The 14,816-nt window shown below is 35.2% G+C and overlaps 1 protein-coding gene across 11 annotated transcripts in view; it reads right to left on the bottom strand.

The window, feature by feature from the left end:
- The window catches only part of RYR2 (ryanodine receptor 2), an 826,096-nt gene that overhangs the window by 520,891 nt on the left and 290,389 nt on the right, over positions 1 to 14,816 (bottom strand). For all 11 annotated transcript variants that reach the window (XM_072637850.1, XM_072637853.1, XM_072637851.1 and 8 more), the window contains 3 exons: positions 13,205 to 13,317; positions 3,710 to 3,809; positions 1,213 to 1,309 (listed from right to left, as the gene is read on the bottom strand). In XM_072637850.1, coding sequence (XP_072493951.1) covers positions 1,213 to 1,309; positions 3,710 to 3,809; positions 13,205 to 13,317 — 310 coding nt within the window. The remainder of the gene's footprint in view (positions 1 to 1,212; positions 1,310 to 3,709; positions 3,810 to 13,204; positions 13,318 to 14,816) is intronic.

The raw sequence follows: 14,816 nt of genomic DNA, 5'->3' as shown, positions 1-14,816 counted from the left end.
TCAAAGATATCTGGACTTGTTTAGATGACTTGGAGGCCATATTTCCCTCTGTTATCTAGCTGAATAGGACTATGGGAAAGTCATTTAACCAGTATTTGCCTCAATTTACTCAACAGTATAATGGAAATAATAATATCACCCACCTCAAAGGACTTTTGTGACGATCACATGGGATGTTTGTAAATAGTGCTTAGCACAGAGCCTAACATATAGGAGATTCAGTACAAATGCTTAATGCCTTCGTTGCTTTCCCCATCTGTTAGTAATATTTTCTCTATCAGTTTATTTGATTATACTCATGGTCTTTGAGTTATCTTCCTCCTGAGATCTTTGGCAATTTTAGGCTTTTCCTTTTTTTTTATAATCCTCTATTTCTCATTTTCTGACTCTTTCCTTTTTTGAATGTGGTTTTACTTTCCAGGGTTATGGATTGCAAAGTCACCTCAGCCTTCATTCATGATGGAAAATTTACAATTAACCATTTAACCAATTAACAATTACCTCTGCTCCAAATAACTTCTAGAGGGGATAGAAAAGGCCCAAGTTACATGATGAACTTTTTCTCTCAGGGTTGGTGGAGTGTCACACGGGTATGCAAGTGTCCTGCTCCAATTCCTTCTATTTTTCAGTGTTCTGGTTGAGCTATGCTGAGGCAAAAATAGTTATTATGTTACTGTAGCAGCCTTAGCTGCTCTTTGGACTTCTGTAACACTGGGAGGAGGGGGTAGAGTATAGAGTTATGTTGCAAGCCTGTGAGTTAGCTTCCTACAGCCCTGCTGCTGGAATATGTGGGGTCATGTGCTCTGGGAGAGGAAGGTGCTGAGTGACCATATTAGGGGCTATGGATTATTAGCCTTCTTTGCTGTTAGTTCATTGTCCCAGACCATGGTCTCCATGGTCTGCATGGAGACATGAAATTGCTTGATCTCTTGCACATATTTTTTATTTTACAGAAGTTTGAGAGTTTGTGAGGATTGAAGAAAATGTTTAGTATTCTATTTTGATGGTCATGTGACCTGAAACTTTTTCCCAAAAAACATGTTTCTAAAAAGCGCTACATAAATATAAATAAATACTAAGAAACAGGAAGGTAAAAATGATCAGATCATTTCAATGGAAAGAATACACTTTGGTGGATATTTTTTATCATACTCTCAACCTTAAGTACTACAAAAGAATCCAAGTTTCCATATATTGAATCTAAACACCAACCTTCGTTGCTCCTCTCCATGCTCCCCAGAAGGAACAGTCAAGCATTCATCCATATGACCATGAAGCAACCTGAGCACATCACCACCAATCAAGTATCCTGAAAAGGAGAAAAATATGTTGTTTACCATTGATCACATAGATTCATTCAGTTTTTGACTTGGCACAGACTTTGGATGATGACAATAAAAATATAAAAGATAACACCTTACATTTGCTTAATTAATGATTCATAGTTCATAAAATGCATTTATATTCTCTCATTTGGTACTCAGAACAGCCTACTCAGATCATCTAGTCACAGAATCTTATAATTAAAAAATACTGGAATTGGGAAGGACCTCAGAAATAATCTAGTACAACTAAAGTAATTTAATGAATTAGGAAACTAAGGCCCAGAAAGTTTCTCAAATCTGCATAGCAAGTTTAGAGCAATCAAGATTAGAATATACATGTCCTGACTCTCAGTCAAGTCCTTTTTTCATTATCTAGGAAGGAAGGAAGGATCATACAGCATTAGACTTTAAACCATATAATCTAAAACAAGACTGAAGACAAAAACTTTTTCCCCAGGAAACCTTGTTAACAGTCATTCAAGAAAGATTTATACATGATTCTCTTTGGTTGCCTTGAAAAGGGCCTACATCACTAAAGACTTTAAGAGATTTAAATCTTTCCAGAGTGGAAAAAAGGAAGTTAGGGAGATCAGAAATGAAGGACAGGGATTTTCCCCCTTCAAAGGAAGTTTTAATACTTTTTGTGCAGTGATTAAGAAGAAAGGACAGGAGGAGAAGCAGGAAGTGTCGAGGATCTCTCCTTCCCCTCATCCCACAGAACAGAAAAGTAACTGGGATAGGATAGTTAATGGCAAGGGCATTTAAAGTTACCTTTCTAAAATGTAAGTCTTCAAGGAATATCCTGAAAGGTAAAAGTTAGAGGTACAAGTGGGAGGAAAGATTGTGTTTTTACTGAGGGGATTCATTCAGGTGGCTAAGTGCTAAGAAAAGAACACAGTTCTTACTTCCCCCTATCTCTTGCTTTACTTCAGAAGGTGTGATGGGTATCCAATACTTTTGTCATTTTATTCTGCTAAAGACTACATTTGGCTGATATAACTGTATTTCACATGAACACAAGTGAATGACCCTGTCCCTTGCATTTATTTGTGTTCTTTGTTAGAGAAATGAGCCCATGGAGGAGGTCTGGAAGTCAGCTTCAAGTCAAGATGAAAGAGGACTTTACTTGGATGCTCTGTATTAATTAAGAAGATTGTTCTTACAGTGACCTAGGAGTTGATGGTGCAGTATTTTCTGCTACCCCTTAAGGATGCATCATGCTAGGGAAGATCCTAGCCTGGAACCCCCTGATTTTGGGGATGTAATGATATATACTACGTGCCACATGACATACTGAGTGTTATGAGATACATATATGTATTAGATGATATGTTTTGCTTAAGGATGTTGCTTTGAATGTTTTGTTTTACTTTATTGAACAATGTTTAATTTATTGCTGAATAGAGAGTTCGTTATACTATGTGATTAGACCCTTAAAATCACTCACAGTAATAGTGCTCAGGTGTGTTGCTGGGTTTGACTTTATAGAGGGAGGAGACAGACAGACAGACATACTTGGAGTGTATAACTGAATTCTCCACCTTTCCAAATGTAGAGGCATGTAGGTGTGAAGCACAGCGAATACTGTTGGACTTTGGAGTCAGGAAGAATTGAGTTCGAATCTAGCCTCAAATATTTACGAGCCATGTGACCCTGGTCAAATCACTTAAATCTTTCTGTGCCTGAGTTTTCTCATCTCTAAAATGGCATAACTGCACCTATCTCCAAGGGTTGCTGAGAGGATAAAATGAGGTTTTATGAGGTTTGCAAACCTTCATACACTAAGGAAATACTAGCTATCATTATTATATAACTTTCACCATTTATTTTCTGCTGTGTCATCACCTCAGGTGTATGCAATAATAATAATAAATACCACTTTAATAATAATCATAATTTTAATTTAATATTAGTAGTAATAATATTAAAGTGAATATTTATATAGAATTTTAAGATTTGCAAGGTACTTTGTATATATTATCTCATTTGAATTTATACTTAGGAAAACTGTGAGATAGGTGCCACTCATTCTAATTTTACAGATAAGGAAATTGAAGTTGAGAGGGTCAACTGACTTGCCCTGTTTTCTGTGGCTAGTATGTGTAAGAGGCAAGATTCTATCTCAGGTCATCCTGAATCTCATCCTTATACTCTGTCCCATAGGCCATGGGCTACCTCATCCTGATTCTACTTAAATAACCAAAATAGGGTTGCAGCAAGCCTGGTTAAATCTTACTGCAGGAGGTGGGACAATGTAATTTCGAAAAACTCTTTCAGCTTTAAATCTATGAAGTAATAATCATGAAGAGAATGGTTTGATTGTCCATAGGTTCTCAACAAAATTATAAGAATTGGCTACTTTCTAGCCCACAAAAGCTTCTTACCTTGGGCTGCTTCACTTCCTGAACTGATTGGAGCCACACTCCAAAGGGTCTGCTGGAATGCAGCATCTACATGTAAGGTGTCACAGCCATAAGACAAATGCTGCAATTGGAAGCAAAAGAAGGCATTTACTGAAATACAAAGTAAATTTTATTTGTATAGGTTTTCAGCAACTTCCCATGAAAAATCAAAGGTAAACTCTGATTAAGGTAATTAAGGTAACTAGCTTAAGTGCACTGCAGAGATGATATATTCTTAAAGACCTTTAATGACTAATCAAATACAAAGAGTAACAAAAAAATGGAAAGGGGAAGATAAAAAATGGAATTTTTTTTATAAAAGCATGTTTTCCATTTCTTCAAAGATGTTAATTTTTTTATTTATGGATCAAAGTACAAAAAGGGAGAGTATATTTTCAAGATGAAATTTCAAAGTGAAATTTTCCACGTGCAATTTACCATCATTTAGCAGGCACAACAATCCCTCAGACTTATCAAGGTCCTAAAGCAACCTTGTTTGGTATATGGTAGCCACTAGATGGCAGTATTTTCTTTCTTTCTCTCTCTCTCTCTCTCTCTCTCTCTCTCTCTCTCTCTCTTTTCTTTTCCTTCCTGTCTTTCTTGGTGACTTCATTCCTTTATATTTTCTGCAATTGATATTCCATCTGCACTATTTATGATTCTTTGAATACTTCTTTTTTATGTTCATGTTAAAAATGTACAACACAGGAACCATCAAGATGGTAGTATTTTCTTATAGGAGCTAAATCCTATGCTCCCAATCTCTTCACAGGGCCTCAACAAATTGAACAACTAAAATTTGCCTTTTTACCAAAAACAGAAATCTTTATTAAAATGTAATTCTAAATCATATTCTAAAGCAGAAAATCAGAGAAGTCAATTATGCAATTTCCTTCTGTGAATTCTATTAATTTTAAAGATTTGGTACAAACAGCCTCCACAAAAATAGAAAGTTTTATTAAAATGTAAAAAAATTATAGAATTATATACTAATTTGAATTAAGAACATAAAGAATTTAAAGAAAAATATACTAAGCAAATTTAGGTACCTTGCTGGCTAAACCTTATTCATCAATCACCATGTAACTCTAAAGTTGTAAACTCAACACTTCTTTTGGAATTAGGAGCCAATTCTAGCATATGAATTACTGTTTGGCAGTAATATGTCCCCAATAATAATGTCTATAAAATGTTTCTGCAACTTACTACTGACAGGTTAATCTCTTAAATACTTGGTTTATTCACAACAAAGACATAGTAGCCTTGGCAAAACCTTCCCAGGACTAGTGTTCACTAGAGGCATACAGACCTTATCATTAGGCACTGCTGCCTTTAATTACCCTAAGGATATTCTCATCTCACTCCGCCCTAGATACAACACATCTGGAATATTTTTGTTCAGTTCCCTGGTCATCACACCTTAGAAAGGACATAGATTAAAATGGAAAGCATAAAGAAAGGGTGACCAGGATGGAGAGATGATTGTATCATGCAAGGCCATGTAAAGGTCATTTGAAAAAAACTAGGAAAGTTTAACTTACAGAAGACAGAAGTGAAGGGAAAAGATGATAGCTATCTTCAAGTATTTGAGGGATTGGTTCATGAAACTGCTTAATCTTAAAGAACAGAATTAGCATCAAAAGGTAAAAGTTACAAAGAGGCAATTTTAGTTTGGATTTAAGGAAAAGATTCAAAAAAATTAGAACTAGTCAAAAGTGGAATGGGCTGCCTTGGGAGGAAGTGAGTTCATCCTCCCTTAACACCTTCAAGTCAAGGCTTGATAACCACTTCTCAGCAACGTCACAGAAGAGATTTTTGTTCAGAATCCTTAGGGGTTCTGTGATTAAGTTGACTTTATTCAATAGGTCACTGGAATAATTAAAATGCAATCGCACATTGATAAATACATAATTCCATATATATGTACATATATACACACACACATGCATACATATACATACACACGTGTGTGTGTATTTAAATAATCAAATGGTATGGATAAGAACACACACTGGTTGGATATGAAAATGCCTACAGAAAGGAGTAAGCATACCCTGTGAGAAACAGAATAAAGAAATAAAAAGGGGTCAAATAAAAATCAACTCCCCCCAAAAGGAGATATAAAAAAGGAATAATCCATATACTTGACCCTGAATGTCTTAAAATGAACTATATCATTTTATACAGCTTCTACCAGAAAAAATTTATAATTTGAGTTAAAATAATTTCCCTAAATTAAATATTTTTATGTGGTAATCTCTGAACAAGAAAGTATCCTTAGAACAAGATTCTAATCACTTGAAATTTAATTCAACACATACTGTATTAACAAATAAAACTTTTTACACAGCACTTTAGTGTTTCAAAAGTACTTTATATATTTCATTTGATCATCACAACTCTGTAATTACTATTAGTATCCTCATTTGACAAACAAGGAAACAGAAACTGACAAGTTAAATGATTTGCCCAGGGTCACACAGCAGATGCGTAATGCAGGGCTAGAACCAAAGTCCTCCTGGTCTAGCACTCTACTCATTAAACCACTGAGCTATCAACAAAGAAATATACTTCAATCAAAACTGCATGCTGGGTTTGCACCAAAGATTTGAACAGTTCTCTTTAGCTTTTCTGTTCAAACATCAGAAAAGAAATTTGACAAGAACACTTCAGCAATTCCAGCAGTATTATATTTGGAATAAAATAACAGTTTCAAATGACTAATTCATTATAAATCATTATAAGTTAGTTCTTCAGGCATAAACAAATCAATTCAATGTTATACCTTTATGTAACAAGGACACTATCCATCTATGCCAGGTAGGGACTTAAGACAGCTGCTTTTCTACTAGTGATAAATTCATACTACTCCATTCACAAACTCAAGGGGTTCACTTAAGACCAGTGGAACATGTCTTCAAATTAATCATATGGGGACAGAATCTGTGCCCATGGGTTTGAATTAAAACAACCAACACTATATGGTCATCAAATAACAGCAGTGGGCAATCCTGCTCTAATCTACTCAATTGACTGGATCAGAAGAAAGGAGAAACGTATATGCATATAGATATGTAAAAAAAATACTATCTATCTAAATACACACACATATGTATTTAATATCTAGCCATTCTCTAATATTAGGGTCAATCACGTGGACTGTCGAGGTCTTTGAGTTTTTTTCCCTTCATTTTTACTGCCTATCTTTTGTCTATATCAATTTCATAACTTCTAGCTTTTAGTATGTACTCCATTGGGTGTTCCTCCAATTGCTTAGTCATGAACCAACATGATGGAGTAATCTCTTATTTTTCTCTAATTGTTTCATATGTTAGTCTTATTTCCTCAACTGGACTGGGAGTGATTCATAAGTAATAAATATTTATTGTCTTATTGAAGACATCAATAAAAGGAAATGTGCAACAGTATTCGGACTACTACTAGGAAGAGTGCTGTAAACTGGACAGATAGATAAATTAAATAAAAAAGCAAATAAATAAATTAGGCTTATGGTGAAAGCAATTAAATAAAATGAAGTTAGGGGATAGCTTGTAAGTTTTATCTAGTTACACTATCACTTATAACTACAGAAGTGGTATATAGCACAATGGAGAGAGAGCTGGACTCAGCTAGGAGAGCCCTCTCTGACACATACTTAGTATCTGACCCTGGGCAAGTCAGCTAACCTCTCACTTTTCTAGACAGCTCTGAAAGTAACAGAGAAGGTGCTGATCTGTAAAGGGAAGTTTTCTTATTAGAGAATTCCTTTTATCAATGAAATCTTCTTCCCAATCCTTACACCTTTTGGCCATAGATAACTAAAAGCTGACTCTATCTGATATCAAAGTCATAATATCATCTATGTAACGTCAGGCTTGATAGCTGCAAAGGTATGTTACATACCTAAATCAAAATGAAATAAGTATATGAGATTTATTTACTGACAAGTGTACATAATCCACTATACACTGTTACTATTGGTTTCCAGTTTCCACAAACCTCCTTGTCAATAATAACAATGATGACACTAACAAAAATAGTTCCCATTTATATAGTGCTTTCAAGTTTACAATGCATTTTACATGTTATGTCATTTAAACTGAATAACAACTCTATGAAGTTAGTGCAATTGTCTCTATTTTGAATGAGAAAACTGAGATTGAAAAAGGTTAAGTGATTTGACCAGAGTCAAACTGCTAGTTTCTGAGACAGTATTTAAACTAATGTCTTACTGACAACAATGCCAGTGCTCTACCCACTGCGCCACTTGGAAACACAACTTTTTATATATACAGAATCTAACCAATAAGCACACATTCATACACACAAAGAGGTAGCATGACACTGCAGAAAGAATAGTTGCCTCAGGGTTAGGAGACACAGGTTCAAGTCTCTCTTTAAAAAAAATATGTTTTATTGTCTTGATTTTACATTAGAGACATTTAAAAGATTACTCTCATTTTGTGAGAGGTATTTTATAACAAAGTAAAACAAGTAAAATTAATAATAGTGTCCTTATTTGAAAGTGTATGCAACATTCCACATACCTCATATACTTCACCTCTCAATTTTTAAAAATTGCCAAAAATTTATTTTTTTCTGTCCACATTGAAAAAAAAAAACGAATTTTGTGTAACAAATATGCATAGCCAAGTAAAATCATTTGATGATTATGTCTTTGTGTGTACATAAACATATATACATATGTGTACATATAATTATAACTACACAAATGTATATACATGTAGGTATGTGTGTGTGAATTTCACAGCTCATTCTTCATCCTAAATCTATCACTGCTCCTTAATGGAAAGAATGGTTTATTATCAATCCTCTGGAAACCTGAATGGTCACTGTCCTTAAAAGGTGATTGACTTTACAATTTTGTTGTCATTGTATAAATCATTTTCCTGGTTCTATTCATTTCATTCTTCAATCAGTGTGAAAAAGTCCTCAAAAAGTTTTGTAATATTGATTTTATAGTATAATTTGTTCCAGGTTTGCTTTGTTTCGCTATGCATCAGTTCATATAAATTTTTCATGATATTCTGAAATAATTCCTTAAAGCACCAATAATACTATAATAGTATCACATAACAGCTCAAATCTCACTTCAAGCACTTAACTTCTCTTTGATCCTGGACAAGCTGTAGGAAATACTCTAAACTCTAGTTTTCTCATCTGTAATGAGAATACATAAGGTATCTGATGTGCTCTCAGTATGAGGAATTCCTTGTATTGAGGTAAACTAACATTTAATAACTAAGTACAAGAGGATTTCCCATGGCCTGTTATGTGACTTGGTCTGAATTACAACGTTAGTGTCAATAATGGGATTCTTCCTTATTCATTCTCAGTTAGGCTGTTGATGCGCTATAATAAGCTTTCTCTACTCACCTATAAAATGAGATGAATACAATAATACTCATGTTCCCTACTCTTATGGGGTCATTATGATGAAAGGATTTTGTTAAAGTACCTTATAAATGTGAGTCATTAGTATAATCTATAATAATAGTTAACATATGCATAAGATTTCCACGACACTTCACATTTATTATCTCATTTGATAAGAGATATGGACTACAATGTTATTCTACTGGTACAGGAAACTCACAGAAGAAATAACTCCCCCTATCAATGCTAGTTTAAACCTTCTCTAAACCTTATAATTTTACAAAGTTGCCTAGAGTAATGAGACTTTAGATGACTTGCTCAAAGCTACACAGCAAACAGCCATTAAGGTATGGCTACTCTGACAACAAGTGATAATATTATGTACTACTGTAGTATTAACGAACAAATAAACCCACAACTTCGCTTTAGCTAACTAATTTTCTTTCCTAATAAGTCACTTTTACAGTGACATTCCTAGTATTTGCCTTCTATCCTCTAAATATTTTATATCACTCGTCTTAAAATATGCATACAGAATCCATGTAATCAACTCTACTGGCAGAACAGAGAATTGTTCTAAGCTTCCCTATAACTAGTCTTTAGATCAGTAGAACAAAGTGCAACAGAATAATTACAAGAAGCCAACAACTCACAGACAAGGAAAATAAGTTTCTGAGGGGCTAGAAGTTAGTTATGGGTCATTCAACCACTGTTAAGCTAAGACAAAAACTCAGGTCCCCAAAGACTGTAACTTTGATTCCATATGATTGAATTTTGCTGAGTTAGTTAAGTTGTATACAATTCTTCATGACTCCATTTTGGCATTTTCCTGGCAAAGATATTGGAGTGGTCTGCTATTTCCTTCTCCAGTTCATTTTATAGATAAGAAACTGAGGCAAACAGGGTTGTGACCTGCTCTGGGTCACACAGCTAGCAAATGTCTGAGGCAGAATTTGAAATCATGAAGATGAGTCTTCTGATTCCAAGCCCACTGTTCTATCTACTGCACCACACAGCTGCTCAAATGATTTGATAGTTCATGAAAATCATTCATAGAATAATTCTATCTTCTCTGTCTTCATTTCCTACATACACATACTTAACAAACTAGCACTTCTTGCATAATTTACAAGTCATTAAAAAGAAATCGTAAGTGAAGTCTTAACTCATCCTCACCCTTACCTTATCCATTAAAGAGATGGATGCAATTCTTTAGTCAATTCCAAATTAAACAAGGAAGTTAGTGTCATTACAATTTGACCCATGTTCATTAAAGGAAAAATTATAAAAGTATTCTATAATAAAATACTCCTAATTTTACAGAATCATATGAGCACAAAATCTCAATTTGAAGAACCTTTCTGATCTAATGTATACCTGAAAAATAAATTCAACAATATGCCTGATAAGTGGGTATCCAATCTTTATTTAAAGACCTCCAATGAGGGGGAGCCCACTTTCTCTCCCAAAGAAGCCCACTCTATTTTTGGACAGCTCAAATTTTAGGAAGATTTTCTTTGTATCAAGGCTAATTTGCCTCTCTGCAACTTCTACCCTGTTGGGACTGGAAGCTCAATTCCGTGTGGACAGTCTCGGGCAGGTAAAAGTGGGACTTCTAAATCTTAGAGTCTTACGAGGCCCTCCATGAACAGCGGGGGTTCGAGAAGGTCAGACCGAGCTAGCTCGGCTAGCTCGGGTATTTCCGCCTCTCCCCCGGAGATACCTGATGGGTGGAGTCTCCCTGCCCTCGAGGTCGTCCCGGATTGGAGCACACCTAGTTACCTAACAGCATGGTATTGAGATGCAAACTGTGTGGCTGAAGATTAAGTAGGATTGAGGAAGCCTAAAAGCTCGCTTAGCACGTGTGGAGCCAAAGAGAAAAGTAGGGCTCCGCTTCTTTTCTTTCCTCTCTCCCCTCCCCCTCTCTCCCCGCTTGTACTTCTACTTCCAATCCCTTAAGTTTAGCCTTCTTAGGAAATCTCCCCCTCTTCGTCCTAAGAAAGAAGACCCCCTGCACTTGTAACCGAAACCCTGTAATAAAGCTCAACCCCTGTTTGACTCTGGAACGTCCTTTCTCTCATACGTGCATCCGGCGTGGCCAGCCGAAGACCTGGACAGGTAAGAAAGACTCGGGTAGCCCAATACAGGCCTCTAGGCTTGGCACTACCCATTACTCCTCTTTCTGCCCCTTGGAGGCAAACAGAACAAGACTGCCAACTGTCCAGGTCACTTGCACTCAAAAAGCTCTCTAGCTACAACTCTCAGGTTTATTTTTAAGCTCTCCAGCCAAAACTCTCAGGTTTATTTTTTAAACCTAAGTATAAAATTTTACATTTACCTCTATTCAATTTTATCGTATTAGGTATTATCCAGTGTTTCAGGCTTTGGGTGCTTTCAAATAAAAGAAGCAAGCCATAGATAAATCTTAAACAGAAAGTCAAGAAGAGACCACTGACCCAGTTCAGTAGACATCTTCCAAATGGATGCTGAGTCATTAAAAACTACTCCTTGGCTCAGGCCACTGAACCAGGTTCAAGTCTATATGGCTGTTCTATATGTATAGCCAACACTTCTCCATTTGCAAAAGACTACCTTAATAGCCTTTGTTAAATACTTTGCTAAAATGTAGGCAAATGTTATTTGCTGTTTTCACCCATCGACTAGTCTAATAATCTTGTGAGAAAAAATGTCTATATCTCATGTGTACATTGCTGTTTGCATGTTTTTCTCACTCATAAGTATGTGAGCTCCTTGAGGGAAATGTTTTTGTTTTCTTTGTACCCGTGCTTAGCACAGTGCCTGGGACAGAGTAAGCTCTTGATAAATTCTTATTGATTGACTGTAATGGTTAGGCTAGACCAGGCCTGCACAACCTGTGGCCTGTGGGCACAGCCAAAGGATTTCAGGCAGCACATGAAAGGATTTTGGGTAGCCCATGGTCTTTTCACAGGTTGCCCAAGATCCTCTGGTGGGCCACAGGTTGTGCAGACCTGGTCTAGAAAAACCTATTACTGATAAAGTCATGCTAGCACCCTTTGATAAATAGCCATAACATGATAACTTATATTTAGCTTTCTGGATAGTAAGAAAAGCAGATGTCTTTTTCTGAATTACTTACATAAAGTCAACAATGTCCCGTTCTATGAATACATAATTAACCCTCTTCCATGAAATGAAGCTTTCCTTCCTTCCTTCCTTCTCAAAAATGAGAAAATTTTCCCCAGGGTCAAAGAGTTAGCAAATGTCAGGGCCAGCAGCTGAACCTAGATTTTTTTCCTGTTCAGCCAGTACACTATTCCATGTAGCTTCTTTTCAACATTTGACTATGGTCATTCTTCAATAAAGATGTAATTTAATACGTAAGAATATCAAACTCCATTACCATATATATCAGTGAATGCAAAGATAGTTTCAGTTCTTAATCTAAGCTTCTTTCTTCACACGTATATCATAGAACGATGCTTTATCAATTATTAACCTGAATTTTTCCTAACTGTGCTATCTGCATTTCCTTTCTTCATATGAATTTTTACAAAATGATTTGCTTTCATATCAATTAACATGCTCCAGATTCCTTTCTTTTGATAGAGAATAAAGACAGGACCTTTTTATTCTTGATTGGATGTCATCTACATATCATTAGTAAATTAATGTAAGAGTAAGTACTGATAATGTTATTACCATACACATTAAGGTCACTCTCCTTAGCCAGAAGCTTTAGTTTATGTGTTCATGAAAGCTTTTGCTCCAGAAAGAGAATTAGAGCAAATAAGGAGAAGGGAAGAAAGGGCAGATCACAACTGGAAAGGATCATAAAGATCATCTTGTCTAACCTCTTCATTTTGCAGGTAAGACAACTGCAACTTAGAAAAGTTAAGGGACATCAAAAGTTAAGCAGTCATGTCTAGAATTTTTGCTAAATCAAATCATCAAATATTGACAGTGGATCACTTGTATGTAATTGATGTGAGTAATTTGTTATCTAATCCTAAGAAAAGAATTTTATTAATCTCAATATCATTCATTGCAACATTATTTCATATAAAAATCACCATGTTGATAACACTATTTTGTACTTACCAAGTATCTTTCAGAGGACACACTGACTAAGATAAGGTCATCTCCAACTCGTACTTTTTCTCCTTCTGAACGTTGTTTGGAAGCAGGGTGGATGGTCCACCAACATGCTTCACCTACAATAATATTTCAATCAATCAAAGAGCATTTAGTAAAACATACTTTGCCCTTAAGAAGATAATAATCTAGCTAAGGGAGACATATACTTGTACAGGTATTCTGCTTCAAAAAGATTCAAAATAGGTACAAGATAATTTATGGAAAATAGGTACAAGATAATTTGGGGGGAAGGAAAGCACTAGCAGCTGGTCAATCAAAAAAGGCTCCATTTAGAATTTTGCAATTGAGATTAACCTAAAGAAAACTAGGGATTCTAAGAAGCAGAGAAGAGGAAAAGTGAACTGTGATTATGAGGGACATCCAGAACAAAAACAAGGAGAAAAGAAATGGAGTGCTATATATTTGGAACAACAAGAAAGACTGCTTCACTGGACAAGTAAAAACACCAGCATGCATGAATGAGAGTAAAATGTAATAAGGCTGGAAAGGTGATTTTAAGTTTGATTCTAGAGATTACATAGAAGCTACTGTAGCTTACTGAGTAAAAGGAAATGACAAAGTCAAACCCTTTTAGGAAAATCACTGGCAACTATGGGGGGGGGGGGGTGGAATTGAGGCAAGGAAAACAATTAGGAGACTATCATAGTAGTTTAGGTAAGAAGTGACAAATGTAAGAAGTGAAAAGACCTGAACTAAGGAGGGTGCCATGTGAACACAGAGAAAAGGATGGATGTAAATGCACTGCTAAAAATGACAAGATTGGGCAAATGAATGGATATATGGGGTAGGGGTGAATAAAAAGTCCTAGATGACACCAATGTTGTAAATCTGGGCAATTGGACGAATGATGGTACTACTTTTAAGAGAAATAGAAAGTTCTAAAGAGAAACACTAACAATCTCTTATTTTAAATCTCTGCAGATTTCATTAAAAATGAATAAAGTAATATATCAATCTTCAAGATAAAGTTTCTAATAACAATATTTTCCCACTAACATTTAAGAAAGTATAAAATAATATTTCATGGAATAACCTTTTCTTTAGTGATATTAATTAAAGTAGCTATTGCAAATGAGCTGTGCATGAGGGGCAGATGAAATGCTATTTTTTTCTTGTCCTTTTTTAGACAAGGCACAATATCCATTAAGTTTTACCTGTTAAAATTCTTTGTCACTGACCCAAAGGGCAAGGAAATTTTAAAAGTACAAGGAATACTGATTTTGCTAGGATCAATTTATTTCAAATGCACAGAGATGAATATAGTTCTATATACTTCTTTAAGCAATACAGAGAAAGCAACTGGATAGCAGCAAATTTCCTTGTTTTAAATAATTTATGTAAGTTTCCCATTCACTTTTATACTAGCACATATTAATCTGAAATAAGAATGCACTTAAAAAATAATTTGGGAGGGTAGAGACATACCTGAGATTCAACAAAATAAATTAGAATTCTCTTATATTTTTTCTCCTTAAAACATCATAAATTTTTAAATATTTGGGTACTCTGGATATCTCAAAACTAAAGAATTTCAATATGTAGTTAATTACCACAT

The sequence above is a fragment of the Notamacropus eugenii genome, chromosome 2, assembly GCF_028372415.1.
Source record: "Notamacropus eugenii isolate mMacEug1 chromosome 2, mMacEug1.pri_v2, whole genome shotgun sequence".
Taxonomy (NCBI): Eukaryota; Metazoa; Chordata; class Mammalia; order Diprotodontia; family Macropodidae; genus Notamacropus; species Notamacropus eugenii.
This window is presented reverse-complemented; position numbering and strand designations above follow the sequence as displayed.